General features: G+C 45.3%; 1 protein-coding gene across 4 annotated transcripts in view; it reads right to left on the bottom strand.

The window, feature by feature from the left end:
* The window catches only part of MYOF (myoferlin), a 177,010-nt gene that overhangs the window by 144,446 nt on the left and 6,735 nt on the right, over window positions 1-25,829 (bottom strand). For all 4 annotated transcript variants that reach the window (XM_018041294.1, XM_018041295.1, XM_018041297.1 and 1 more), the window contains exons 2-3: window positions 2,620-2,675; window positions 99-190 (exon numbers count right to left, since the gene is read on the bottom strand). In XM_018041294.1, the coding sequence (XP_017896783.1) occupies window positions 99-190; window positions 2,620-2,675 (148 nt within the window). The remainder of the gene's footprint in view (window positions 1-98; window positions 191-2,619; window positions 2,676-25,829) is intronic.

The raw sequence follows: 25,829 nt of genomic DNA, 5'->3' as shown, positions 1-25,829 counted from the left end.
ATTGGAAACATTATGTTATTAAAGATGTTTTCCTTCAACAAAAACAAACAATAGTACAACAATATGTAGAATGACAAAAAGAATCAAAATCAACTTACTTATTTTGTCCAATTGTCTCAAAATCTTTCACAACAATCTCAAGGGACGATGAAAAATCCAGCGGTATACCCCTCAAGTCAAACTCCAAAATCTGTCCACAGAAAGGTTATGAAGACAAAAAGTCTGTTAAAAGGATCTGGGAATATAATAAGATGCACCAATACTATTTTAATAAACACTGTTTCATCTTCACCAATGACAATCTTTTCAAGTACTCAATTCTACAGTGAGACAGAAGTGATCAAATTCTGAACCTGAAAGCTGCTGAGACTTGTGGGAAAGCAAACCAGACTCAGCCTCAGAAGGCTTAGCCTCAGAGGGCCTGGTAGCTTCTCCTAGCTCCCCATTTTCTAGCCTTCTTGGCTTTGAACAAGACCAAATCCATCTCATGGGCAGAGATCTAGACTTAAAGCCTACCACAACTGTCACATGAATAGAATGAAATCTGTAAATGAAAAATGCTTTCTTTAAGGGTTAATTTTAAATTACTTTCATTTCTTAATCATATTACTAGTGAACAAAGAGATGAATAAATCTAAGAAAACATTTTCTGAATTGCATCAGCCCCTTATTTTTAAGCCCCACCTCAGTCAGTGCTGTGGTCAGGCAAGTCTCTCATCTTAAAGCAGTAAACTACTTTCTAAGGGTAAATATTAAAACAAACAAAGAAAGAAATCAACTTAGCACCACTGATGCCTTTAAGTATGTAATAAATGAATTCAGTAAAGCAGTTCCTGATTATGGTTTGATATAGATGGAGGAGGCATCTCACAGGTCATATTAGAAGATGCCCACCAACCGCAATGGGTTTGGGATTGGCATTTCATTTAGGTTTGGTTTCAGTTATAAAATTTCAATTGGGAAATTTCCTTGATAAACATATATGCATTATAAGAAAAAATGTGTCAGAAACAAAATAGTGTGAGACGGATGATGCCCTGTGGAGAACAGCCCCACTCATGTGACCACACTCCTCTCTGCCACTGGCCACGTGGATTGAGCACAAACTTAAGTGGTATGCTACCACTAAAAAAAAAAAAAAAGAAATTAAATTGTTGGACTTCCCTGTTGGCTCAGATGGTAAAGAACCTGCCTGCAGTGCAGGAGGCCCAACTTTTGATCCCTGGATCAAGAAGGTTCCCTGAAGAAGGGAATGGCAACCCAATCCGATATTCTTGCCTGGAGAATTCCAAGGATAGAGGAGCCTGGTGGGCTCTAGTCCATGGGATTGCAAAGAGTTGGATACAACTAAATGCATATATGTATGTACTTTTTTAGTCTTGGAGCTGTGTGTGAGGTGCTAGGATCCTATAGTGTTCACAGGGATCAACCAGACAGGCCTCTGCTTTCAGGGAGCTGGTAGTCTAGCTGGCTGTGTTCTGGGTTCCAGTGAAACTACAGAAGTGGAATTTCCTCTCAACCTATATGAGACCAGCTGGGCTTTTCAGGAAGGCACCAGGAAACTTTTAGTCTTGGCCTCATCCAATGAGAATGAGTAATCTTTATCTCATAGGGATACTGAAACTAGTTAGGAGGGGAACAGGGGAAGAGGTTTGCAGTTGGTGAAGCGGAAGTCTTCACAGCCTGGTAACTTAGCAAAATAACAAAGATATTTACCACTGTACTTTTCCAGAAAGGTTTGACCTAGCTTTTGGAAAAACAGTGGGGTTGATGATAGGCTTTTCAAAAATTAGTCAGCAAAGGAAAATCCTACTCAATGGAAAGAATTTAAAACTTCATATATCTATAAATATATTAAACACTGAACCATTTATAAAATAAAGTCAACAGGGGGAGGAGGTATATAAATTACATTATTGCAACACAATATTACACAAGTAATTAAAAGATTTTCAAATGGAATGAGAAAGGTATATGCTCAGGATATAATAGTAAGAAAAAGATAGGAAACTGTATTCACTATATACTTATTTGCTGATTTTAAAACATCATAATATATTCACTCAATAAACATTTATTGATACCTCCGAGATGTTAACAACAGTCACTTCTGGATAGTAGGATCAAAAGTAATTTTTTAAAGCTGAAGTTTTAAAAATTTCTACATTAAGTATGTATTACTCTTATCAACATAAAAAAAATACATTACTCTTCCAGACACTCAAAGTATCATGGATTACACTCAATTAATCACATGCAGATATGGTTTTAATTACAGAGTTTCCCTTCTGGGGCTCTGGAGAGGATCTAATTCCACCCCTTGCTCTAATTTGCAGCATAACCAGAAAAGGTCGCACAGCAAGCTCATGGCTGCAGCAGGCTAGAACCCCACCCTCCTCACCCTATCCAGGCTCCATTTGCCACACCACCACTGTACAGATGTCACTGCTATGTCTCCTTGAACTGCTCTGCTGTCTTTGGGCCACAAAGGGAGATGGACGGGGTGAGGGCGAAATGGCAGAGATTCTCCTTCCAAATGGAAGGGTTAACCTCTGACCAAAGATGAGCAATCAGACAGAGCTTATCCAGTGAAACAAAATCGTAAAATAATGAAGTTACCTCATTCCAGACAGGGTTGAGTTCATTATCAACTTTCTTTGTTTTCTTTTTCTCATCTGCAAATAAAAAAATAAGAGCAATCAATTAGAAGTATCTGAAGATCCAACACTTTGGCCACCTGATGCAAAGAGCCAGCTCATTGGAAAAGACCCTGATGCTGGGAAAGACTGAGGGCAGGTGAAGGGGAAGACAAGGATGAGATGGTTGTATGGCGTCATCATCCCTAAGGACAAGAGTTTGAAACAACAACAGAACCAGTATCATTCATTCATTCATTCATTCATTCATTCAAAGAACCTTCCCTGATGGAAGGTAAAATGCCTACATCTCACCTTCATCTGACTAGGGTGGGGACTACCTCAATCAGTTTGCCAAACTGAACAGCACTTTTGGCCTAAAAAATTATTTTCCCATCCCTAAAGAGCCAAGAGATGGGAAACTCAAAAATCACAGAAATGCCATAAGCCTCTGCTTCTCTCTCACCAAATCCTGCAGACCAAAGTCACCCAGCGCACGTGTGTCTCCCCAGCTTGTTGCGAAAAGTCAACAAAATTAACCTTTGACCCACAGGTATCCCATTTGATAAATGAGGATACTGAGACTCCAAGGAGTTGAGAAACATGTCTGACCTCATATGCAGGAGTGGTGCCTGATATAAACCTGGAGTTTCAGCTCTGAAGCCCATGCTGCCTTTGCAAGTGATAAGACCCTAACACAGCTTAAAGATTAAGCCAGACTTGCTCACTGACATGAATCTGAGCAACCTCCAGTAGACAGTGGAGGACAGAGGATCCTCATGCTGCGGTCCATGGGATTGCAAAGAGTTGGACATGACTTAGCGACAGAACAACAGGAACACCACCCCCCCCCCCAGACCTAATACAAGGTAATAATTAGTAGATGAATGCTTTCTAGGACCAGCAGAGAATTGGGGATTTTCCTTACTCCTGGATCATTTTTTTCCTGAAGACACAAGGTCTTCTTTTTCTGTGTGTCTGAGACTGGACAGTATACCTACCCAGATGAGCAAATGTCAATCCAGCTCCTCCTTAAAGTTTCCTTGGAGCAAAGTCCAAAGAGCAGGGGCTTCTATTGAATCCCTAAGTCCCCAAATACGCAACAAAACAAAAGCTAATGTTTCAGTACAAAAGGTTTTGTAAGCCTTAGCTCATCTGTTTTCAGGGGGGAAAAAACCAGTTTTTCTTCCTGTGTGTCTCCTTCACTACCACACAGAACACTCACAACATTCTGACAGCAGAATGTTGCTGCACTGGGGCGGGGCACGTTCCCCCACCAAGCAATTTTCTGCGACAGCAGCTGGGTGTTCCACAATTCGACCCAGTCCTGACGCTTTAGCATCAGATCCACAGGTTAAGAGCTCAGTCCCACAAGACTGCCCCACCCCCACTTCAGTCCAGACTGTCATCTGTGCTTCTAACCAACTGGAGACAAATCTGAGGTTCCCATGACCCCATCGTTGGGTTCAATTAATTTGCTTGAGCAGCTCACAGAACTCAGGAGAACAGTTACTCACCCGCTTACTCTAGGATCTGTTCAACGATACAGAGGAACAGCCAGCTGAAGAGATGTGCAGTGTGAGGTCTGAGAGGGTCCCAAGCACAGGGGCTTCTGTTACCATGGAGCTGGGGTGCACTGCCCTACGGGTACATGGATGTGCTCACCCCCCTGCAAGGTCTCTGAACCCCATACTTCTGGGATGCTTAATGGAGGCTTCAGCACACAGGCTTGATCAATTATTAACTCCATTTCTAGCCCTTCTCCCCACTTTAGAGAAGTGGGGGTGGGGCTGAACATTCCAAACTTCTAATCACGGCTTGGTCTTTCCGGCGACCAGCCCCCATCCAGGAGTCCACCCAGACTGGCTTCATTAGAACAAAAGATGCTTCTAGTGCCCTCTCTTATCCCTTAGGAATTTACAAGGGTTTTAGGAGCTCTGTGCCAAGAACAATGAGCAGTGGGTCAGGGTGATGTATATTTTTTCTATCATCTCACATGACCCAATTTCCTGAAAACCCCTCGTACAATTATTTCCATCCCCCTTTCACAGCTAAGGAAACTGAGAAGTCAAGTAAGGAATTCCAAGTTACATTGCTATTAAGTGGGTCAAGGCTAGATTATGGACGCAGGCAGTCCCACGTCAGTGGCCATGCTTTGAACCACTCCTCAGCTTCCCCTCTACTGTAGTGGAACGGAGGAGGTGGTGGCTTTTGTTCGGCCGAATGTCACATTGCTAAGGCTCCCAGCACACGGCCAGCTCTGGGACTAGCTACCTCATTCTTCCACGACCTCAGCATAGCAAAGCTATGAGTCAACACCCTCACTCTGCTAAGCATTAACTTTTCCACTTGAGTGGGCTCCCATCGCCCTGCTGGCTTCCCTTTTCAAAGTTCAGCGGGACTCTACTCATCGGCTCATGCCTGGATCTATCCTGACTATGACTTTCTGTGCAGAGCCCCTCACTGGATTCTGATGTCACCTAGAAGCGGTCCTGATTTCCCCTCCCACACTTCCTTATTGAGCCCACTCACTCTTCCCCTCATCTCACAAAAGCCTCTCAAGCTTTCTCTCTGGTTACAGTACCAGGAAGTGTGAGAGACAACGAGGAGCCCCGCAAAGGATGTTGAAATTGGAAATGGATGAAATGGCTTCTCTCCACAACTGCAGCTGCTCCCTCTAAAGAAGGATCTACAGGTGCCAGGCTGTGCATTCTACTGTGGTGTCTCTAAATCCTCACTCTAACCCTGCAAGGTAAACATTCTCAACAGGAATCAAGAAAAGCTGGTTAAGCTGTTCAAGCCACAGCTAACAAGGAAACAGAATCTGCACCTACATCTCCTAGCTTCAAAACTGGAGTGTGCGTTTGCCACCACCAATGCGGCACTGGAAGCTGTCAGAAATACTGACTTAAGAAGAGGCTCAGGCGCAATGTGTGTAATGGGCTTGGGATCCTGGGCAGTGGCCGTAGGAAAAGTCCAAGGTCAGGTTTCGGGGTATCCTAAGTGTCCAAGACTGTCTGCTCCAAGGCACGAAATATTACATCTGAGAGTTCTTCTGGAGACAGAGTTTATTGTTCTGATCAGATTCTCAGATGAGTTAGGAATCTGGACAAAGGTTAGGAATTTCTGCCTTTGACAAGCATGAAAGGGTGACCATTAATCTCACTGCAGCTCACCACCATGCTGGCTGGCTGCCATATCCTGGGCTCCGGCTAGGGGAGGTGGGAGAGTCGAGTGGAGACCTGAGTCGGGAAGGAGTGAATTTGGACCCTGAAGTCATGGCAGGCCTTCAAGAGAGAAACGGGCAACATGAGGTCCCAGCCAACAGAAAAAGCAAGAAGGCAGCAAATAACCTATAGAAACTGAGCAGAAGCCTTAGGACTGGCAACACTGAAGGATGGTCTTGAAGCAAAATTCCAGCCTCCTCTAAATCTCTAAGATCCCAGACAAGGAGCTAAGACAGGGGCTCCAGGGAAGCTTCGAAAAGAGCCAGCATTTACTCACTTGAATTGAGTCCCAAGCCTGGTTACCAACCTGGGGATCGGTGTGGGAAGACATGTTGCAAGGCTGTCTTCATGCCAAGCCTGGTACTAATGACTCTCTACCCACAGTGGGGATTGTTCCAGAGTCAGCAGCTGAAGAGTGTGATAAAGGTCACCTGTTCATTCATTCTCAAACATTCATTAAGCACCTACTATATGCTAATGGAGGGCTTCCCAGGTGGCCCAGTGGTAAAGAATCTGCCAGCCAATGCAGGAGACACAGGAGGGGTTCCATCCCTGGGCCAGGAAGATTCCCCTGAAGGAGGAAATGGCAACCCATTTCATTTCTATTTCCATTTTCTATTCTTGCTTAGAAAATTCATGGACGGAGGAGCCTGGCGGGCTACAGTCCATGGGGTCCCAAAGAGTGGGATACAAATGAGCATAAGGCCTAACAAGGATGTTGCTAATAACTAGAGAAAAAAAGAGTATAAGATAGTTCCTGGTCTTAAAACATTCCATCAGTGTAGTTTATGGGTTATTGAATAGAGGAACCAAACAAATCTTCCTGCATGTTTTCACCCAGTATAAAAAGTTCCATCATGTTTTATGTTTATCTTGGAGTTTCCTCCCATAAGAGAGGTAATAATGGGAATGATGACTGGCCAGGTCAGGGACCTCATAGCTCAGCCCACGGAAATGGTCTACTAAGTGAGTTCTTCCATGGCATTAATCAACTTCCTGATTCCTCCATCCAACAAATATTTCTGAAATATCAGCTGCTAAGCACTGAGCAGGTCGCTGTGAGAGATACAAAGATCCCCAAGACCTCGGGGTCCCGACCTTGGGGAGGTAGATATGGCTACAGGTGTCTGATACAGAAAGAAAGCTTCTTTCAGAAAGAGGGGTAGAGATGAAGATGCAGATTCAGAAAAGTGGAGGTAACTTCATGCTGGGGAGCAGAGTAGGGGTTGGAAGGAATTGGAAACGGGGAGCTGGGAAGAAAATCACTCCAGATGAGGGCAACAGCCTGGTAGGTCAGCCATGGATGGAGAACAAGTACTGTCTGGGCACACTGCACAGCCCAGTGGGCTGGAACCACAGGATGTATAAGGGAATCAAGGCAACCAGGATGTGTGGGAAGGTTATGGCCACACCGTGAAGCCCTGGATGCCAGGAAAAGCATCATTTGGCTGATTCAAGTCACTTAGGAAGGAGGATATTAGAAACTGACTTCATAACTTCAGAAATTCATTATCTAACGCAAAAAAACAAGATTTGCTCAACAAATCTTCCAAGACATACTCCTGAACACATGATTCAGCTGTCTTGAGAACAGAGCAGAGGTGCTGAGTCCTAGCAGATGCCACTGGTGGGGCTATCCATGCGGAATTTCCTGCCACACCTGGTACCTGCACATAATATTGATGCTAACAGTGAGACCCTCCCTCCCAGCCAGGTCTGTATTAAATCCTTCACATACATCATTTAACTTTAACCCTTGCATCAAGCCTAAAAAATAGGCACTCTTAATATCCCCAATCTGCAGATGAGCAAAACAAGCCCAGAATGTTGGGTAACTTGCCCAGGGTCAGGGAGCTAGGAAGATCAGGACTAGTCTGGCCCTACCCTCCTACCTCTCTGGCTAATAAGGAAAGATTAAGAAGTTGGCATTAGCTCCTTGCTTTCTGGAGAAACCTAGCCCAACCCCTTCCAAGAAGGAGGCTCTGATTTTTTAATCAAGATGTGTCCACATTACATTTTATTGAAAGCCTATTTTCACACATAAACATGTCAGCCAAAAAAGAAAGTACATAAATTCCAGTCTTATCAACAACCACAGTCATACACTTATTCAATTATTCAATTCCATATCTTTCTTTTTTTAAAAAAGGCCTCAGCCGCAGGCACTAATCAGTAGATTAAATTACCGGAAACTCTTTCCCCTTCTTCACACTCCTACCTCCCCCGTTTCCACCTCTAATGTTATGAAGATATCTGTTTCTTCCTATGGCAAAGAATTAAAAACTTTCAGCCTAGAATATAACAATTGATTCAAATGCAGAATACACTCTGGACCACTCTGGACTCAGAGGCATTCTTTGAAACATTTCCTGGTTTGGTTTTTTTTATTAACTACAATTACTTCTCTCTCAGATCTGTGAAGGTCAACACTGCAGTAATTACCTCTCATGCCAACCTCCCAATAAGGTTTCCGAAGAACTGAACAAGCACTCTTTACCAAACCACCACACCCTCTGGCACGGAAAATTTCCTTTGCTGTTCACCTACCAAACAGCGTGCTGAACTCTTACTGAAGAGGTGAGAGCGACACCATGACTCCTAAGTCTGTACTGGTCCATCCAGGCCGAAAGGACCAGCTGCTGCTGCTAAGTCGCTTCAGTCGTATCCGACTCTGTGCGACCCCATAGACGGCAGCCCACCAGGCTCCCCCGTCCCTGGGATTCTCCAGGCAAGAACACTGGAGCGGGTTGCCATTTCCTTCTCCAATGCATGAAAGTGAAAAGTGAAAGTGAAGTCGTTCAGTCGTGTCCGACTCTTAGCGACCCCACGGACTGCAGTCCACCAGGCTCCTCCATCCATGGGATATTCCAGGCAAGAGTACTGGAGTGGGGTGGTCTAGATGCTGCTGTGAAGGTATTTTATAGATGTGATTAACAATCTATAAAATTGTTTTCAAGTAATTTCAATTGTTTTCTAGTAAAGCCGATCACTCTCTGTAAGGTGGGTGGGCCGATAGCTGAAAGCCTTAAGAGAAAAAACTGAAGTTTTCCCTCTTTTCCTGGAGAAGAACGAGTTTTGCCTCAAGACTGTATCAGAAACCCCACCCAAGTCATCAGCCCGCTGACCTGCCCTTGAGGTTTCAGTCTCAAGACTACAATGTCAACCTTTACCTGAATTTCCAGCCTGCAGTTGGGCTGCACCCCACAGGCCTATAAGGCCTGTGTTAGACCAGCTTCAAGACCAGGAAAGAGCCTGGAGTCAGCAACAGAGACATCATCAGCAGTTTAATGGATGGGGGAGCTCACACGTCTGAAGCCAGGTTCTAAAGCAATACCCCACTGCATGCGGCAGACAGTGGGGAGGGTGCGCCAGCAGTCTTTGCTTCCAGGGCCAAGGGGAGGTTATTAGTTATAGAGGAATTGATGTCAGGTGGTCTCATTTGTTACCAGGGAAAGGAGCGTGTCCCTCACTGCCCCTTTCAAAAGAACAAGCAACACCTGGGGCCTGGGGCAAGCACCTAGGAAGGTCAGTCAGATGACTGGGATACAGGTGAAATAGGCAAGGGATGTGCAGAGAGCAAGGGAACAGCCATCTTGAGTGGCCTGTCCATACATCTGCCCCACAAATTTCAATCTTGCTGACTCTACAAATGCATGAGCCCTCTCCCTGCCCCCTCTCTGCCTCTGCCTCTTTCTCCATTTATATATACATAAATACTATAGTTTCCAGAGAAATGGCACCAACTGGTAACACCAAGTGGGCATGGAAGTAACAACATTACAATGGTAACGGATTTTACATACTTCAAAACCATACATCTCAATGATCCTAACAACCCTGCAAGGAGAAAGCAGATATTAGTCCAGCTTTTCTGACTGAACTTTCATATCAGGGAACTCTCCATTTCTCTGAGCTGTTATCAGGGAGACATAAGGTTCAATCACTAAACTCAGAGTCCCTCTTCGATGAACTAGGGAATTTAGACTAGAGGAGCTCTAAGTTTCCACCAGGTTCAATAGAACATGAGTTTTATGAAGTCCCCCCAAGTCCTGACTGATTAGACTGCTGCCTCTTACTGAGATAGCCCCAGGAGAAGTGGGGGTGCTATTTACAAAGCTTCCATATGTAACTCAGCTCTTTGGTGAAAGTATTAGTCACTCAGTCATGTTTGGCCTTAGGAGAAGGCAATGGCACCCCAATCCAGTACTCTTGCCTGGAAAATCCCATGGGCGGAGGAGCCTGGTAGGCCGCTGTCCATGGGGTCACTAAGAGTCGGACATGACTGAGCAACTTCACTTTCACTTTTTACTTTCATGCATTGGAGAAGGAAATGGCAACCCACTCCAGTGTTCTTGCCTGGAGAATCCCAGGGACGGTGGAGCCTGATGGGCTGCAGTCTATGGGGTCGCACAGAGTCGGACATGATTGAAGTGACTTAGCAGCAGCAGCTTGTTCAGCCAGGCTCCTCTGTCCATGGAATTTTCCAGCCAAGAATACTGGAGTGGGTAGCCATTCCCTTCTCCAAGGATCTTCCAGACCCAGAGATCGAACCCGTGGGCAGACTGCATTGTGGGGAGTCTGCATTCTGCATTGTGGGCAGACTCTTTACTGTCTGAGCCACCACGGAAGCCCCAGCTCTTTGGTAGGCAAGGTAGACCAGCCATTCATCTAAACTTGACTTCTCATCCAGAAATACTTCTGCACCTTCTCTTGGTCCTTAATTATGCCCCCTTTGTTTTGAGAAATATTCACATACACAAAGGCATCCACTATTTGGCCTAAAATTTCAGACTCTCCTTGCCTCCAAGCCTTTCCACACATGGTTAACAATTACTAAGTGCTGTGAACTAGTCCCTGTTCCCAGAGCTTCCCATGACTGTCTCATTTAATCTTCACACCAACCGTAAGAGGCAAGTTCTATTATGATCAACTCTAGTTACTGAGGAAGAAACCAAGACACAGAGAGGGTAAGCCACTTCTCAGAGGTGACACAGCTAATGAGTGTCAGAGCAAGGATTCAAACTCTAGAAGATAAAGACACAAAGCAATTTCCAAAATTGGAGGATTAAGATCAGACAGTGACTCCCTAAAGGCTGGGACTGTATGTTATTAATATTACTATCCCCCCTGCCAGAGTCATCTCTCCATGATCTGAGTGAGCTGGACTTGATAAGCTCATGGAAGCCTTACAACTCAAGTTGCTTTAGTGATTAAGAGAATAAACACAAAGTGCTCAACGCAGAAGCCAGCACAGGGTAAGCACTGAACCACCAGGAACTATTATGTTATTTCTTCTCACAGCACCCAAGCAGCGCTCCTTGCAGACTCCAGAGGGTTTCCCAGGTGTGGAGCCCTCCCTGGAGGTCAGGGCCCCAGTGACTAAAGCAAGTGGCCTGGGCACAGCCCTGGAGGAGCAATTCTGCCACATGGCTCTGTTCCAGGCCTCGGAGGCCTGCCAGAGGCAGCTGGCATGTGGGTAGTGCTCTTCCCTGGCAGTGAGCCTGACAGCTACCAGCCGCTGAAAGAACTTCCACAAGAATCAGGAGCAGGGAAAGCTCGGGGAAGGGCCAACAGGAGGCTCCTCTGCCCTGCGGATCTTAGGGACTCAGGGGAGCACAGAGACAGGGGGCCCGTCCCAGCTGAACTGGCTGAAGGAGCATCTCTGTTTCCCAACCCTGGCTGCACTACTCCTGCAGGAGATGTTGCTAAGCGAGTTCTAGGAGAAAGGCGTTTTGGCCAAATGGCACCTGCAACACAAAGTGAGGCTGTTTTGTATATTTCTGAGGGTGTCACTGATATCTCTGCTGATAAAAGGAAAGCCCAGACAGAAAAGCAGGCTGCTCCACTTTCTGCACCCAGTGCCCCAGTAGCCTCTGGAGCTGCCCTTTCAGGTACACAAACTCTTGGATCAAAGTCAAATCCTGAAGGGAGTTGCGGTGAAGCCCAGTCGAGCAGAATCTGCTTCCTAAAAGCTGACCCTGGGGTGTGGTCCGGCCCTGCCAACTGCCCGGGCTGCAGACAGATGGAGCCCAGGTGGGCCAGGCACCCGCATCAGCTGTCTCAGTGGAGAACTGAGCCACGTGCCTCTTTGGTTTCTTCGTTTGTGTATGAGAATGCTTTCTGTGCTGGGTACTTTAAGGTGCCTATCAAATCCTATCTAGTGCCTATACAGTCCTACCAAATCCTCTGAGGGAGTGTTGGGCTGCACCCCACAGGCCTACCAGGCTTGCGCTTGCCCAGCTTCAAGACTGAAGAAAGAGCCCAGGGTTAACAGAGACCGTTGATGGTTTAACGGATGGGGGAGCTTACACATCTGCAGTAAGGTCCTGGAGCGACACCCCACTACGCGCCATGCACAGTGGGTAGAGCCGGCGCAGCCTTCCCTCCTAGGGGTGAGGAGGGAGGGGAGGGTACCAGTTATAGGGGAATTGACAGTAGGTGGGCTCATAAGTTACCAGGGAAACCAGCAGAAAGGCGTGCCCCTTTGAGAAGAACAATCACCAGCTGGGGCCCTGGACAAGTAAATGGGAAGGTCAGTCAGATAAGTTTAGATAAAACACACACTAGCCAAGCAGGAGATGTACAGAAAGCAAGAGAACAGCCATCTGGAGTGGCCTGACCATACCTCAACCCTGACATACCCTGCACAACCCTTACAATCTTGGTCTGCCCCTCTTTGGCAAAATCCCTGGGGTCAGGTATGTAGAGGGCACTGCAACCAAACACCACAAATACAGACAGGTCACCACTGGTTTTCACATTAGAGGAAAAGAATCGAATCTCATGAACAGGCTCAGAGGTATGTTAATGGGGAAATTCGTCATAGGCTATACATTTTATCACTTATATCCAATTTTCAGGGCTTCCCTGGTGGCTCAGTGGTAAAGACTTTGCCCACCAGTGCAGGAGACGTAGGTTCGATCCTTGGGTCAGGAAGATTCCCCTGGAGAAGGAAATGGCAACCCACTCTAGTATTCTTGCCTGGGAAATCCCACGCTCAGGAGCCTGGTGGACTACAGTCCACGGGATACAAGAGAGTCAGACACGACTTGGTGACCAAACAATAACCACCACCCAATTGTCACACAAACATTGTACCTGTGCTTTTATTTTTTTAATATTTATGTTGCTGTGTGAGGTCTTAGTTGCAATACGTGAATTCTCATTTTCCACATATGAGATCTAGTTCCTTGACCAAGGATGGAACCCGGGCCCCCTGCATTAGGGGTGCAGAGTCTTAGCCACTGGACCACCAGGGAAGTCCTACCTGTACTTTAAGCAACAAACTTGCAGTGTTAACACTTCATAAGTAGCTACACTCTGACAATTTCACTAGATAATTTTCTTCACAACCAGAACATCAGGGCAAAAATATGGCTAGCACAATAACTTTCATAAATACAGACCTCAATTAACAGAACTAGAATTTAATATTCACTGAGACAGAATTTTACTCTCTTTAAAATTACCCTCATCTCCACCAAACATAATCTAATCAAGACTAATTTGTTTTCAAAACGAGTCTGGTCAATTGACCACAGCAGCTCCTCCAAGGAGTGTCAGACTGAATTCCCAAAAGGCCAGGAAAGCCACGCCAAAGACCTGCTATCAGGCTCCATCTCAGTGGAGTTCTCTGTTCTAGAGGTCTCCAAGATATTGAGATTCCTGCACACCACAGTAGAGTCTTTCCCATTCACCTGCTAAGGCTGCTCAGAACCCAAGAGTCTCCAATTTCTGGCAGAACCAGGCAGAGAGAAAAGAAAACTGATTCAATTCTACCCAAAGGTGTAGTTTAAAATTGTTTTAAGTCATAACTAACTTAAAGGGAAGGGCTTCCCTCTACCTGGAAAACACAGATCAAAACCAGTAACATTCCAGACAAAACCCATACACATTATAACCATATTCACCAGTTTACCAATGCTTTTGTTAACTTCTATGACGAAATCAGGTTTTCCATTAGAATCCTTTAATTTTTTACACAGTTCAGCAGTATGATCTGAAATTTATTAGAGGCCTATACCTGTCAAAACATCCTTCCTATGAATCTTCTTGAAGACAAAGCACTTTTGCAAAAGCATCAAGTAAACCAATAACTATCTATAAATGACAAAAAAGTAAAAAGGCACAGTTAAACACCTGATCACAATGTAATTGATAAGGAAACAGTTACAAGAGTTAAGACTGATTATAATCTTAAAACCTTGAAAACCTTAGTTTTTGGCAAAAACCAAGAAGTAATTGTGCATTTTCCTGATTGAAAAACTTAATGCTTCGGTCCCCCTCTTGTAAGCAGACAAAGGTAGATAAACTTAGACCTGCCTGGCAAGTAATGTTCCAATATTTTATCCTATTTGAAATGACCCATGAACACTCATCTTTCAACTTTAGTTTCAAGTCTAAAATCTTCAAGTCACTAAAATCTGGAGAGAGTATTTCAGATAGACATTCTCAAAGTATAATTATTTCTATAGAATTTACCTAAAAGTTCTTTTTACTCCTTTACTCTTTAAGATCACATAAGATTAAAGTTCCAGAGAGGCCAGATAGATAATTGACATATAAAAGGCACATGAGGAATACCAGTTCCTTCTAGAAAGCTGACTTAACCAATTACCAAAGCCTCCCTTTGATACAACAGCAGTCACGAGAGACCATTTTTCTACAGATCTCTTGGCAGCCCCCATTCACCAGGGACAGCCCCCCGGGTCTCCTCATACTAGTTGACAGCCACCTCAGAATTTCCCCATAACTTCTGGGATGACCCCCTCAACTGTTGGGCCCCAAATGCTAGTGGATGACGCCCACATCTTTCCATTCCCTGTCCTGTATTTCCCAACATCTCGGCACTCACGGGAGTTTCCTCAGTCTCCTGGCTGCTCTGCCAACTGTTGGGCCGAACCCTGCAAGCCCACAAAGCCTGTTGCTTGCCCAGCTTCAAGACTGAAGAAACAGCCCAGAGTCAACAACAGAGACATCAGTGGTTTAATGAACCAGGGAGCGCACACGTCTGAAGTAAGGTCCTGGAGCAACACCCCACTGTGTGCAGCAGAATATGGCGGCAGCCTTGACTCCCAGGGCTGGAATTGAGGCCAGGTGGGCTCATGAGTTACCAGGGAAACCACAGAGGGGCATGCCCCTCACAGTCCCTTTGATAAGAACAATCACCAACTGGGACCTAGGGCAAGTAGTAGGATGGTCAGTTGTGAGCATAGGGTACAGGTAAAGCAGGAACTGGTTGGGCAGGGGATGTGCAGAGAGCAAGAGAACAGCCATCTTGAGTGGCCTGACCATACACTCACCCTTACATACCCTGCACAACCCTTACAATCTTTGTTTGCCCCTCTTCAGCGATATCTCTGGGGTCAGGTATGTAGAGGGCACTGCAATCAGATACCACAGATACGATACAGACAGCCACTGTGGTTTTCAGCAAAGATGGCTGTTGTCTTGCTCTCTGACCATCCCCTGTTTCACCTGTATCTTACTCAGCTGACTGACCTTCCTAGGTACTTGCCCCAGGCTCTAGCTAGCCATTGTCCTTATCAAAGGGGCAATGAGAGACGTGGCCTTCTAGGTTTCCCTGATAACTAATGAGCCCACAGGACATCAATTCCTCTATAACTGGTAAGTTCCCCTCCCTCTCCCAGCCCCTGGAGCGAAGACTGCCAACACATCCTTCCAGGCATCTGATGCACAGGTGAGTGTTGCTCCAGGACCTGGCTTCAGACTCCCCTCTCCATTAAACCACTCATGCCTCTGTTGCTGACTCTGGGGTCTGTCTGCAACACTGAAGCTGGGCAAGGCCTGTGGGTGTGGTCAACAGCAAGGTACTAATATCTCCATTTTGCAGATGAGACTGAGGCTCAGGGATGTTAACTCAGGATCACACAACTACTAAGTGGGAGAGCTCAGCTTCAGCCCCAAGCCTGTCTCATTTCCAAACCTGTGCTCTTCACCACCACCTCAGGCTGAGGGTGCTGGTGACCTGCCACATTTTCACCACTTACCAGCTGATGACCTTGGGCACTGACTCCAACTCTATACCTAGATTTCCTCATTCATAAACATTGGGAACTAATGACCAGAAGAAATGGGTACCAAATCTGGGGGCTCATAATATGCCAGGGATTCTTCAAAGGGCTCTGTATGTCACCTGTTGCTATTATTATCCTTATTTATGCCCAGTAGCACAATACAATTAAGGAGCTTCTCCAGGCTCACCTGCCAGTAAGAAATCCAGAATCTCCTTGCAGGTGTTCTGGCTCGTAAGACTCTTAACCTCTCACACCTCTGCCTGGCATGTTTCTGAGACATAATTTGCTAGTCAATTAAGCCTGGTGATCTTCAGATTCACTTTGGACCCTGCTTGAGGAGATAGGCATTCCAAGAGTTTCAGAGGGCTTCCCCGGTGGCTCAGTGGTAAAGAATCCACCTGCCAGTGCAGAAGATGTAAGAGACGTGGGTTTGATCCCTGGGTGGGAAAGATCCCCTGGAGAAGGAAATGACAACCCACTCCAGTATTCTTGACTGGAGAATTCCATGGACAGAGGAGCCTGGTGAGCTACAGTCCAGTTCAGTTCAGTGGCTCAGTTGTGTCCGACTCTGCGACCCCCAAGGACCACAGCACGCCAGGCCTCCCTGTCTATCACCAATTCCAGGAGTTTACCCAAGAGCTACAGTCCATGGGGTGGCAAAAGTGTCGGACAGGACTTAGTGACTAAAACAAAGTTTTAAAACAGTTTCAAAAGGGCTCCTGAAGGCCTCAGTGTCCTGCAGAGGGGGATGTAAAAGGCCTCTTTGCAGGGCTGCACTGAGGATCAAAGGAGAGAGAATGAAAGTGTTAGGACACAGGGGACACGCCTCTGTGTAGGATTAGAGTCAAAATCATAAACATGGATCCACGCCCTCTGGGCTTCTGACTCCAAGAAACTGTTATCAAGAGAAAATAATCACAGAAAATAATTTTGAAAATAAGCACAAAGCTCTGAATCAAAATCTTGCTAACTCCATCCTTACCCTTTTGGGCGATGATTTTAGCTGAATTATGATGCTCAGCCTCAGGTCTTGGTGTTCCATAATTAATCATCTCTTTAAATGAGACTTGTGCCATTGCCAGCAGTTTTGATCCACTGCACCCAGCCCTCCTTTCCATGTTGAGCATGGCTGTGGCCCCTAAGCTCTTGAGCCAGCCAGGCTGATCAGCTGCTGCAGGTATGAGGGAGAGCTGGGAATTGGGGGTGTCCATGGGTGGCTGCTTGGTAGTGGGAGGGGCTGGAGGGTAGAAACGCAAGAGAGATGCCAAGCACAAAGAAAGCCAGACACCCACAGTGCAGTGGGAAGGCGCCTGGGCAAGAGTCTTGGGTCTGACTTCTGGTCCTTGCCTCTTCCTGGTCACCCCACTTTGGCCACTCTTGTCCTCTCTGAGACTCAAGGTCCTCATCTGTGAAAGGAGTATAAACAATCACGTCCTGGACACCTGCTAGAGTTGCTATGAAGAACAATCACAAGTAAGCCCGAGAAACGGCTCTACACTGTAAGTGCCCTAAGAGCAGGCTCCTTCCTCAGCCCATGTCACACCTGGAGGCCATCATAATGTGTCCAGCACACTGGGACAAACTGGAGGTTATCTGGGGCCTGGACAAGGCCTCTGAAGTCCCAAGTGTCTGGCTCCAAGGAACCACTGCCCCAGGCCCTATCGCTGGTCTGATTGGATGCCCTCAGGGCTGAATTTGCCCAAGGAAACAGAACCTGGATTATCAGGTTTAGGGATCTAAGCCCTTAATCCCCGGTGCACTAGTTACCCCAGGGTAGGTCAAATGCAGGTGTGACCAAAAGCCAGTGTCACCACATAGGAGTGAATGTTACAGCCTCAAGGCGGGTCCCTGTAAACCAGCCCCACCTCAAACCTAGTGTTCGGTCTTGAACAAGGCAACTTATTCTCCCCAACACTTGGGCTCTCCAGTTATAAAATGAGGGATTTCAATTTTTTTTTTTTTTTTGGTGAGAAATAAATGAATGCATCTGCGTGAAGCTTTAGTGCAATGTTTCATAGCTGGTCATCAATATAATCTGCAGAAATAATGCTTCCTTTCCAGGAGATTAAACTTCTTTAACTCCGAATTCACTGAACTCTTCCTGGATCTACAGCTAGACTATAAGCTGCATGCATGAGCGGTCAAGTCTGGCTTGTTTCCCATCCAACTTGCAGTGCTGAGACCACAGCCTGGCAAAGTACTCTTGACCAAGATTTGCTGAATGAGTTTATGCTTAAGAGGAGCAGTGGGAAGAAACAGAAGGAAAAAAGAGGGTGGAGAGAGACAGGGACTGCCCAGGCAGTGAATTCCAACAAGGTGGAGAGGTAACCACAAGGAATATGTTTTTCCTTTTTTTAAATAATGAAAGAGAGATAAGGGAAGGGATTAAAATAAAAAACAAAACATAAGTTATCCTATTGCAATGATAAGATGATGAAAATAAAACTCCAGAAAACTAAGGTAATGAAAAGTGGAAACTCACCCTGCCATTCATGTACGAGGATCTTACTATTTTATATAAGAGTTGTGGTCTCCACTAATAAAATGGCTCCCACTTGACTCTCAGAGGAACTGATTCACTGAGAAGTTATGCTAGCTCTGAGCTTCTGAGTCACAGCACAGTCCTAAAGGCTTAAGTACCCTGTGGAAACTCACCACAGGAGGGCCGGGTTTTGTTTTTTCTTTTTTTTGAAGTTCTTTTGTTCTTGGTACACAGTCTTCCTCTCTTAGACTGAGTTCAGATGACCTGGCAGACAAAACAACTCAATTTGTTCAGAGGAGGGAGGGAGGATCATAATTTGACTCGGATATTTAAGGCACACATTGTGTTTTTCCTCTGTAACTACAGCGACCTCCAAGAAGACACACTGGAGGCTTTGGAATCAGAGTCCAGGGCTGAATTCTAACCTGTCTCTGCCTCAGTTTCCTCATGGGTAAAATGAAGATCATAATAATACCTCGTTGCTACTGTTGTTCAGTTGCTAAGTCATGTCTGACTCTTTGTGACTCCATGGACTGCAGCACACCAGGCTTCCCTGTTCTTGGCTGTTTCCCAGAGTTTGCTAAAACTCATGTTCATTGAGTCAGTGATGCCATCCAGCCACCTCATCCTCTGTTGCCCCCTTCTCTTCCTGCCCTCAATCTTTCCCAGCATCAGGGTCTCTTCCAATGAATCGCCTCTTCGAATTGGGTGGCCAAAGTACTGGAGCTTCAGCTTCAGCTTCAGCATCAGTCCTTCCAATGAATATTCAGGGTTGATTTCCTTTAGGATTGGCTGATCTCCTTGCAATCCAAGGGACTCTCAAGAGTCCTCTCTAGCACCACAGTCCAAAAGCATCAGTTCTTCAGTGTTTAGCCTTCTTTATGGTCCAATTCTCACATCCGTACATGACTACTGGAAAAAACCATGGCTTTGACTATACATAGACCTTTGTCGGCAAAATGATGTTTCTGCTTTTTATGGCAACCCACTCCAGTACTCTTGCCTGGAAAATCCCATGGACAGAGGAGCCTGGTAGGTTACAGTCCATGGGGTTGCAGAGTTGGACATGACTGAGCGACTTCACAGGTTCATCATAGCTTTCCTTCCAAGTAGTAAGCGTCTTTTAATTCCATGGCTGCAGTCACAACACACAGTGATCCTGGGGTCCAAGAAAATAAAATCTGTCACTGCTTCCACTTTTCCCCCTTCTATTTAACATGAAGTCATGGGACCAGATGCCATAATCTCAGTTTTTGAATGTTGAGTTATAAGCCAGCTTTTTCACTTGTATCTTTCACCTTCATCAAGAAACTTTTTAATTCCTCTTCATTTCCTGCCACTAAAATGGTATTATCTGCATATCTGAGGCTGTTGTCATTTCTTCCAGAAATCTTAACTCCAGCTTGTGACTCATCCAACCTGGCATTTCACAAGATGTACTACTCTGCATATAAGTTAAATAAGCAGGGTGACAATATACAGCCTTGTTGTACTCCTTTCCCAGTTTTGAACCAGTCAGTTGTTCCATGTTCAGTTCTAACTGTTGCTTCTTGACCTGCATACAGGTTTCTCAGGAGACAGGTAAGATGGCCTGGTATGCCCATCTCTTTAAGAATCTTCCACAGTTTGTTGTGATCCACACAGTCAAAGGCTTTAGCACAGTCAGTGAAGCAGAAGTATATGTTTTTCTGGAATTTCCTTGCTTTTTCTATGATCTAACAGATGTTGGCAATTTGATCTCTGGTTCCTCTGCCTTTCCTAAATCCAGCTTGTACATCTGGAAGTTCTTGGTTCACGTACTGTTGAAGCCTAGCTTGAAGGATTTTGAGCATTCTCTCGCTAGGATGTGATATGAGGACAATTGTGTTTGAACATTCTTTGGCATTGCCCTTTTTTTGGAACTGGAATGACAACTGACTTTTCCAGTCTGTAGCCACAGCTGAGTTTTCCAAATTTGCTGGCACATTGAGTGCAGCACTTTCACAGCATCACCTTTTAGGATTTGAAATAGCTCAGCTGGAATCCCATCACCTCCACTAGCTTTGTTCATACTATTGCTTCCTAAGGCCCACTTGACTTCACACTCTAGGATGTCTGGTTCTATGTGATACTTCCTGAAAACGATGTGAAGATGAAATTGGATAATACACAGAGGTCTGAGCACAGAGTGAGAATTTTGTAAAGGGTGGTGGTGGAGTAATTGGTTGTTATCCACCATGCCAACATCTCCAGAAGGCCTAAGCAGCAACCAATACTTAAAGCACTTCTTACATGCTTTCTTTTTTGTAATTATTTTCCGAGTTTTGGACTATTATCCTCTCCATTTTACAGATGAGACAACTGAGGTAAGAGATGCTGGGAACAGTGAGTGGGAGGACATGGTGAACTCTTAGCCATAGAGGCTGTTCTGTTCTCTGTGCTGTCCAACAGAGTTGTCAACAACCTCATGTATCCATGAATATTTGAATGAAATAACGTTAGCAGTTCAGTTCATGAAGTCACACTGACCACATTTCAGTGATCACTATCCGCACGTGTCTCTCATGGCTCTGTTAGAGACGGCAGATCTTGGACATCACCACTATCATAGAAGGTACTATTGGACAGCAATGCTCTCAACAATCAAGCACACAGTAGGCACACAAAGAAGTGTCTGCCAAATGAAGTAAAGAACATTTAGTAAAATGATCTATTTTATTCTCACCATAACGACTAGCTGTTCTGACAAAATATGAACCCCAACTAGACCTCTCTTCTAGGTTGTAGCTCCGCCTTCTAAATGGAGAACAGGCAATTCTCTGGCAGTCCAGTGGTTAAGACTCAGAGCTTTCACTGCCAAGGGCCTAGGTTCAATCCCTGGTTGGGGAACTCAGATCCTATAAGTGGCACAGCCAGAAATAAATTAATTAATTAAATTAAAGGAGAGCAAACAGGTTCTGCCTCAACTGTCTTCATTTAATTTGAAAACATATTATTTAGTCCCTAACCTAGCCTACTAATTTTTCACTTCGCAATGTGCAAAGGAAACAAAATTTCAGGCGGCAAGATGGCACTAAACATCTATTTTTAGTCCAGGTACCTTAAATACTCATTTGACTTTCATAACCTTCAGGGGTAGGTCTTATAACCACTTCACAGCTAGGAAAACTGAGATGCAGAGAGGTTTCTTGCCATTGATTAGACCAAAGCCCTAATATCAAGGTCAGAGGTAGGCTAGGACTCCCCCACCTTCCAGTTTCCTTTGAGATGCAGCTTTCAGTTCAGTTCAGTTCAGTCGCTCAGTCATGTCCAACTCTTTGAGACCCCATGAATCGCAGCATGCCAGGCCTCCCTGTCCATCACCATCTCCCGGAGTTCACTCAAACTCACGTCCATCGAGTCCGTGATGCCATCCAGCCATCTCATCCTCGGTCGTCCCCTTCTCCTCCTGCCCCAATCCCTTAGAGTCTTTTCCAATGAGTCAACTCTTCGCATGAGGTGGCCAAAGTACTGGAGTTTCAGCTTCAGCATCATTCCTTCCAAAGAAATCCCAGGGCTGATCTCCTTCAGAATGGACTGGTTGGATCTCCTTGCAGTCCAAGGGACTCTCAAGAGTCTTCTCCAACACCACAGTTCAAAAGCATCAATTCTTTGACACTCAGCCTTCTTCACAGTCCAACTCTCACATCCATACATGACTACTGGAAAAACCATAGCCTTGACTAGATGGAGCTTAGTCGGCAAAGTAATGTCTCTACTTTTGAATATACTATCTAGGTTTGTCATAACTTTTCTTCCAAGGAGTAAGCGTCTTTTAATTTCATGGCGGCAGTCACCATCTGCAGTGATTTTGGAGCCCCCAAAAATAAAGTCTGACACTGCTTAATGGATCCCAAATAGCATGTGGAAACTCTGAAGGACTACACACTCAAGATCAGTTTTGTAGTTTGTGGGCACAGGGATCTGGTATCATTTGTTCCTATCTGGTTCCCGTGGCTTGTGAGATCCTAAACTGAATGACTGAAGGGAGGAGCCAGAATCATTCATTCAACACCACTAATTGGTCATCTACTATCTGCCAGGCACTGAGCAAGGTGTTGAAGAAAGAGACATGGCCCCTGTGCTCAAGAAGCTTCTATTCTGATGGAGGAAGCAGACAGAAATCAAATAAGCCCGTAAATACATAACTGCATATTCCACTAAGTGCCACGAAGGAGTGTAGAATGTTAGGGGAGAGGACTACAGGCACCTGATCTGGGGCTACTCTGATATCCTACGATGTGCTGGAGGGAGAAGCTGGGGGCCCTCTGGTTCCAGCCTTGCCCTGGGGAGTCCAGGCCAACTGGAAGACCTGGCACTGTGGGGAACCAAGGCTCTTTCCCACTGGCCTTCTGCTCTGCTATGGCTGCCAGCACAACCTTAGCTACCCAGAACTCACAAGACCAGGGCCCCACTGGTCAAGAGGCCACCAGGCCCTTGAGCTGTTGCTGGGCCCCGACAGGCAGGCTTCTGGTCACAGGAGGGCTGCCTTGTAGCTGGCCACTAACACTGCAGAAACACTGTGAGTTAATAAGGCAGGTATGAGCTGACAATCCAAGTCAACAGAGAGTTGCTAACAATCTATTGTTCACACCCATTAGGATGACTATTATCGCCAAACAAACAAACCACAGAAACAAACAAACAACAACAACAAAAAAAAACCACAGAAAATACCAAATGGTGGTAAAAATGTGAAGAGGGAACCCTTTTAGTACTATTAGTGGGAATGTACTATTTGCGGGAATGTACTATTTGCAGCCATGAAATTAAAACACACTCACTCCTTGGAAGAAAAGTTATGACAGACCTAGATAGTATATTCAAAAGCAGAGACATTACTTTGCCGACTAAGGTCCGTCTAGTCAAGGCTATGGTTTTTCCAGTGGTCATGTATGGATGTGAGAGTTGGGCTGTGAAAAAGGCTGAGCGCCGAAGAATTGATGTTTTTGAACTGTAGTGTTGGAGAAGACTCTTGAGAGTCCCTTGGACTGCAAGGAGATCCAACCAGTCCATTCTGAAGGAGATCAACCCTGAGATTTCTTTGGAAGGAATGATGCTAAAGCTGAAACTCCAGTACTTTGGCCACCTCATGTGAAGAGTTGACTCATTGGAAAAGACTCTGATGCTGGGAGGGATTGAGGGCAGGAGGAGAAGGGGATGACCGAGGATGAGATGGCTGGATGGCATCATGGACTCGATGAACGTGAGTCTGAGTGAACTCTGGGAGATGGTGATGAACAGGAAGGCCTGGCGTGCTGCGATTCATAGAGTCGCAAAGAGTCAGACACGACAGAGCAACTGGACTGAACTGAACTGAAAATAGTACAACCACGATAGAAATCAGTAGGGTGGCCACCTTGAGCAAATCTGGTTCCCTACAATTAAATACCTGCTGACATTCTCAGGTGGCTCAATGGTAAAGAGTCCACCTGCCAATGCAAAAGACACAGGAGACCTGGGTTCGATCCCTGAGTTGGGAAGACCCCCTGGATAAGGAAATGGCAACCCAGGCCAGTATTCTTGCATGGGCAAACCCATGGACAGAGGAGCCTGGCGGGCCGCAATCCACAGGGTCAAAAGAGTCGGACAAGACTTAGTGATTGAGCACTCACATAGACAGGACACCTTTACCCCTTAGATGGTGGAACACTGAGGCCTGAGAGAAGGACCTTATGTGAGACCACAGTTCAGTTTGGTTGAGGAGATACTTCTCATCTGACTTTTGGGAGAATAACAAAATGTGTCTTTGCGATCACTTTCCATTTCTGTGCTTTTCTTCTACCTCTGTGGACCTCCCTCTCCAGTCTCAGGTAGGTAAAGCCCTCAGGTTGGCCTCTGGCAGAGCTGCCCCACCTAGCCCTGCAGGCCTGCACAGGCTGAGCACTCCCTAACCCTAATCCTATTTCACAGAAGAGAGTGAGAAAGCATGGTCCAACTAGCCTGCCCAGTGCAGTTTTCTTATTAATTTAATTCAGTTGGGCTGCTTCCTTAGTACTGTTCACATTAGTTTCTTCCTTCTCATTCTAGCCATGAAATGAGCTCCCTCTGTCTTAGAAAGCACTTGTCTCAACTAATACGCGCCTTAATTAGTCTTGTTGTTGTTCAGTCACTTAGTGACATGCAACTCTTTGCGATCCCATGGACTGCACCATGCCAGGCTTCCTTGTCCCTCACCATCTCCCAGAGTTTGCTGAAGCTCATGTCCATTGAGTCAGTGATGCCATCCAACCATTTCATCCTCTGTCACCCCCTTCTCCTCTTTCCCTCAATCTTTCTTATACCTGACTAGAACTAAAATATCCACAATGCTACCTAGTGGCTCCCAACTGGTTTACGAGTAAAAGACAACCCCAATCACACCAATTACTCCTTAGTCAACCTCATCCCAAAGGACAGGGGCTCCCTGGCCTTTTCTGACATTGGTCCAAACCTGGAATGTCTTTCTTTTCATTATTTCTTTTTTTTTTTTAATTTTTTTAATTTTTTTATTTTATTTTATTTTATTTTTTTCTTTTCATTATTTCTGTCATCCTTTAAGATCAACTCAAGGACACCGTCTCCATGAGGATTTCCACTCTTTCATGTGCTCTTGCATTATAACCTTTGCATGTCTATTCTGGTTTGTAACTCATTCTTGTGTTCCAACCAGCTGGTTCCCTAGACACAGAAGACAAACCATGTGATATGTATTTTTTCTAGACTTAATTTCTGTTATACTGTCTGGCACATTTTAGGGCTCCATAAAAGTAAATGCTATCAAATAGGGAAGGAAGTTTAGGAATTCCCATGTGCAGTTTTATATACGTATTCATTTAACTCTCAAACATCCCTGCAAGGTAGGAGGTATAATAACTCCTAGTTGAACTATAATAACTCTGCAGCTGAAGGTTTTAATTCATTAGCTCATGAGCACTTAGAGAGAGGTGAAAATTGGAATGCTCATTTCTAAGCCTCCCTGGCTCCAAAGACCAGGGTTTTTGCATCCTCATGTCCAATAAGCTTTTACCCTAATGCTCAAGGCCAAGTTTGCTGATAAAGCTTAAATGTCTAAGCAGCTGTTTCTAAGAGAAAACTCTGCTCAGAGTCTCTCAAAGCACACCCCTTACTCAACAGAACAGCTGTTCAATAGGAATTACAAAGTAAAGTAATCACTGCCATAATATGGCAGACACATTCTGCCTTACAGACCACTGAACGTTTCATACACAAATTTTCAACATAAAACTGGCAGCTTCACATTTTCCCAGCCAGAATCAAGGAAGCAAAAAGTAGTATGATACTGATTTGCCCTTGGATAGCAGGTGCTAGGGACTCGGTGTTCAGAAATAATGTATGAAGTGGCCCTTTGCCAAGCCTAATCCACAAAGCACCTGAGAGAATAATAAATGTAATTCTTCCTGAAAGAAGAGAGAATGGTGGACTTCTG

The sequence above is a fragment of the Capra hircus genome, chromosome 26 (assembly GCF_001704415.2).
Source record: "Capra hircus breed San Clemente chromosome 26, ASM170441v1, whole genome shotgun sequence".
In the NCBI taxonomy this organism is placed as follows: domain Eukaryota; kingdom Metazoa; phylum Chordata; class Mammalia; order Artiodactyla; family Bovidae; genus Capra; species Capra hircus.
This window is presented reverse-complemented; position numbering and strand designations above follow the sequence as displayed.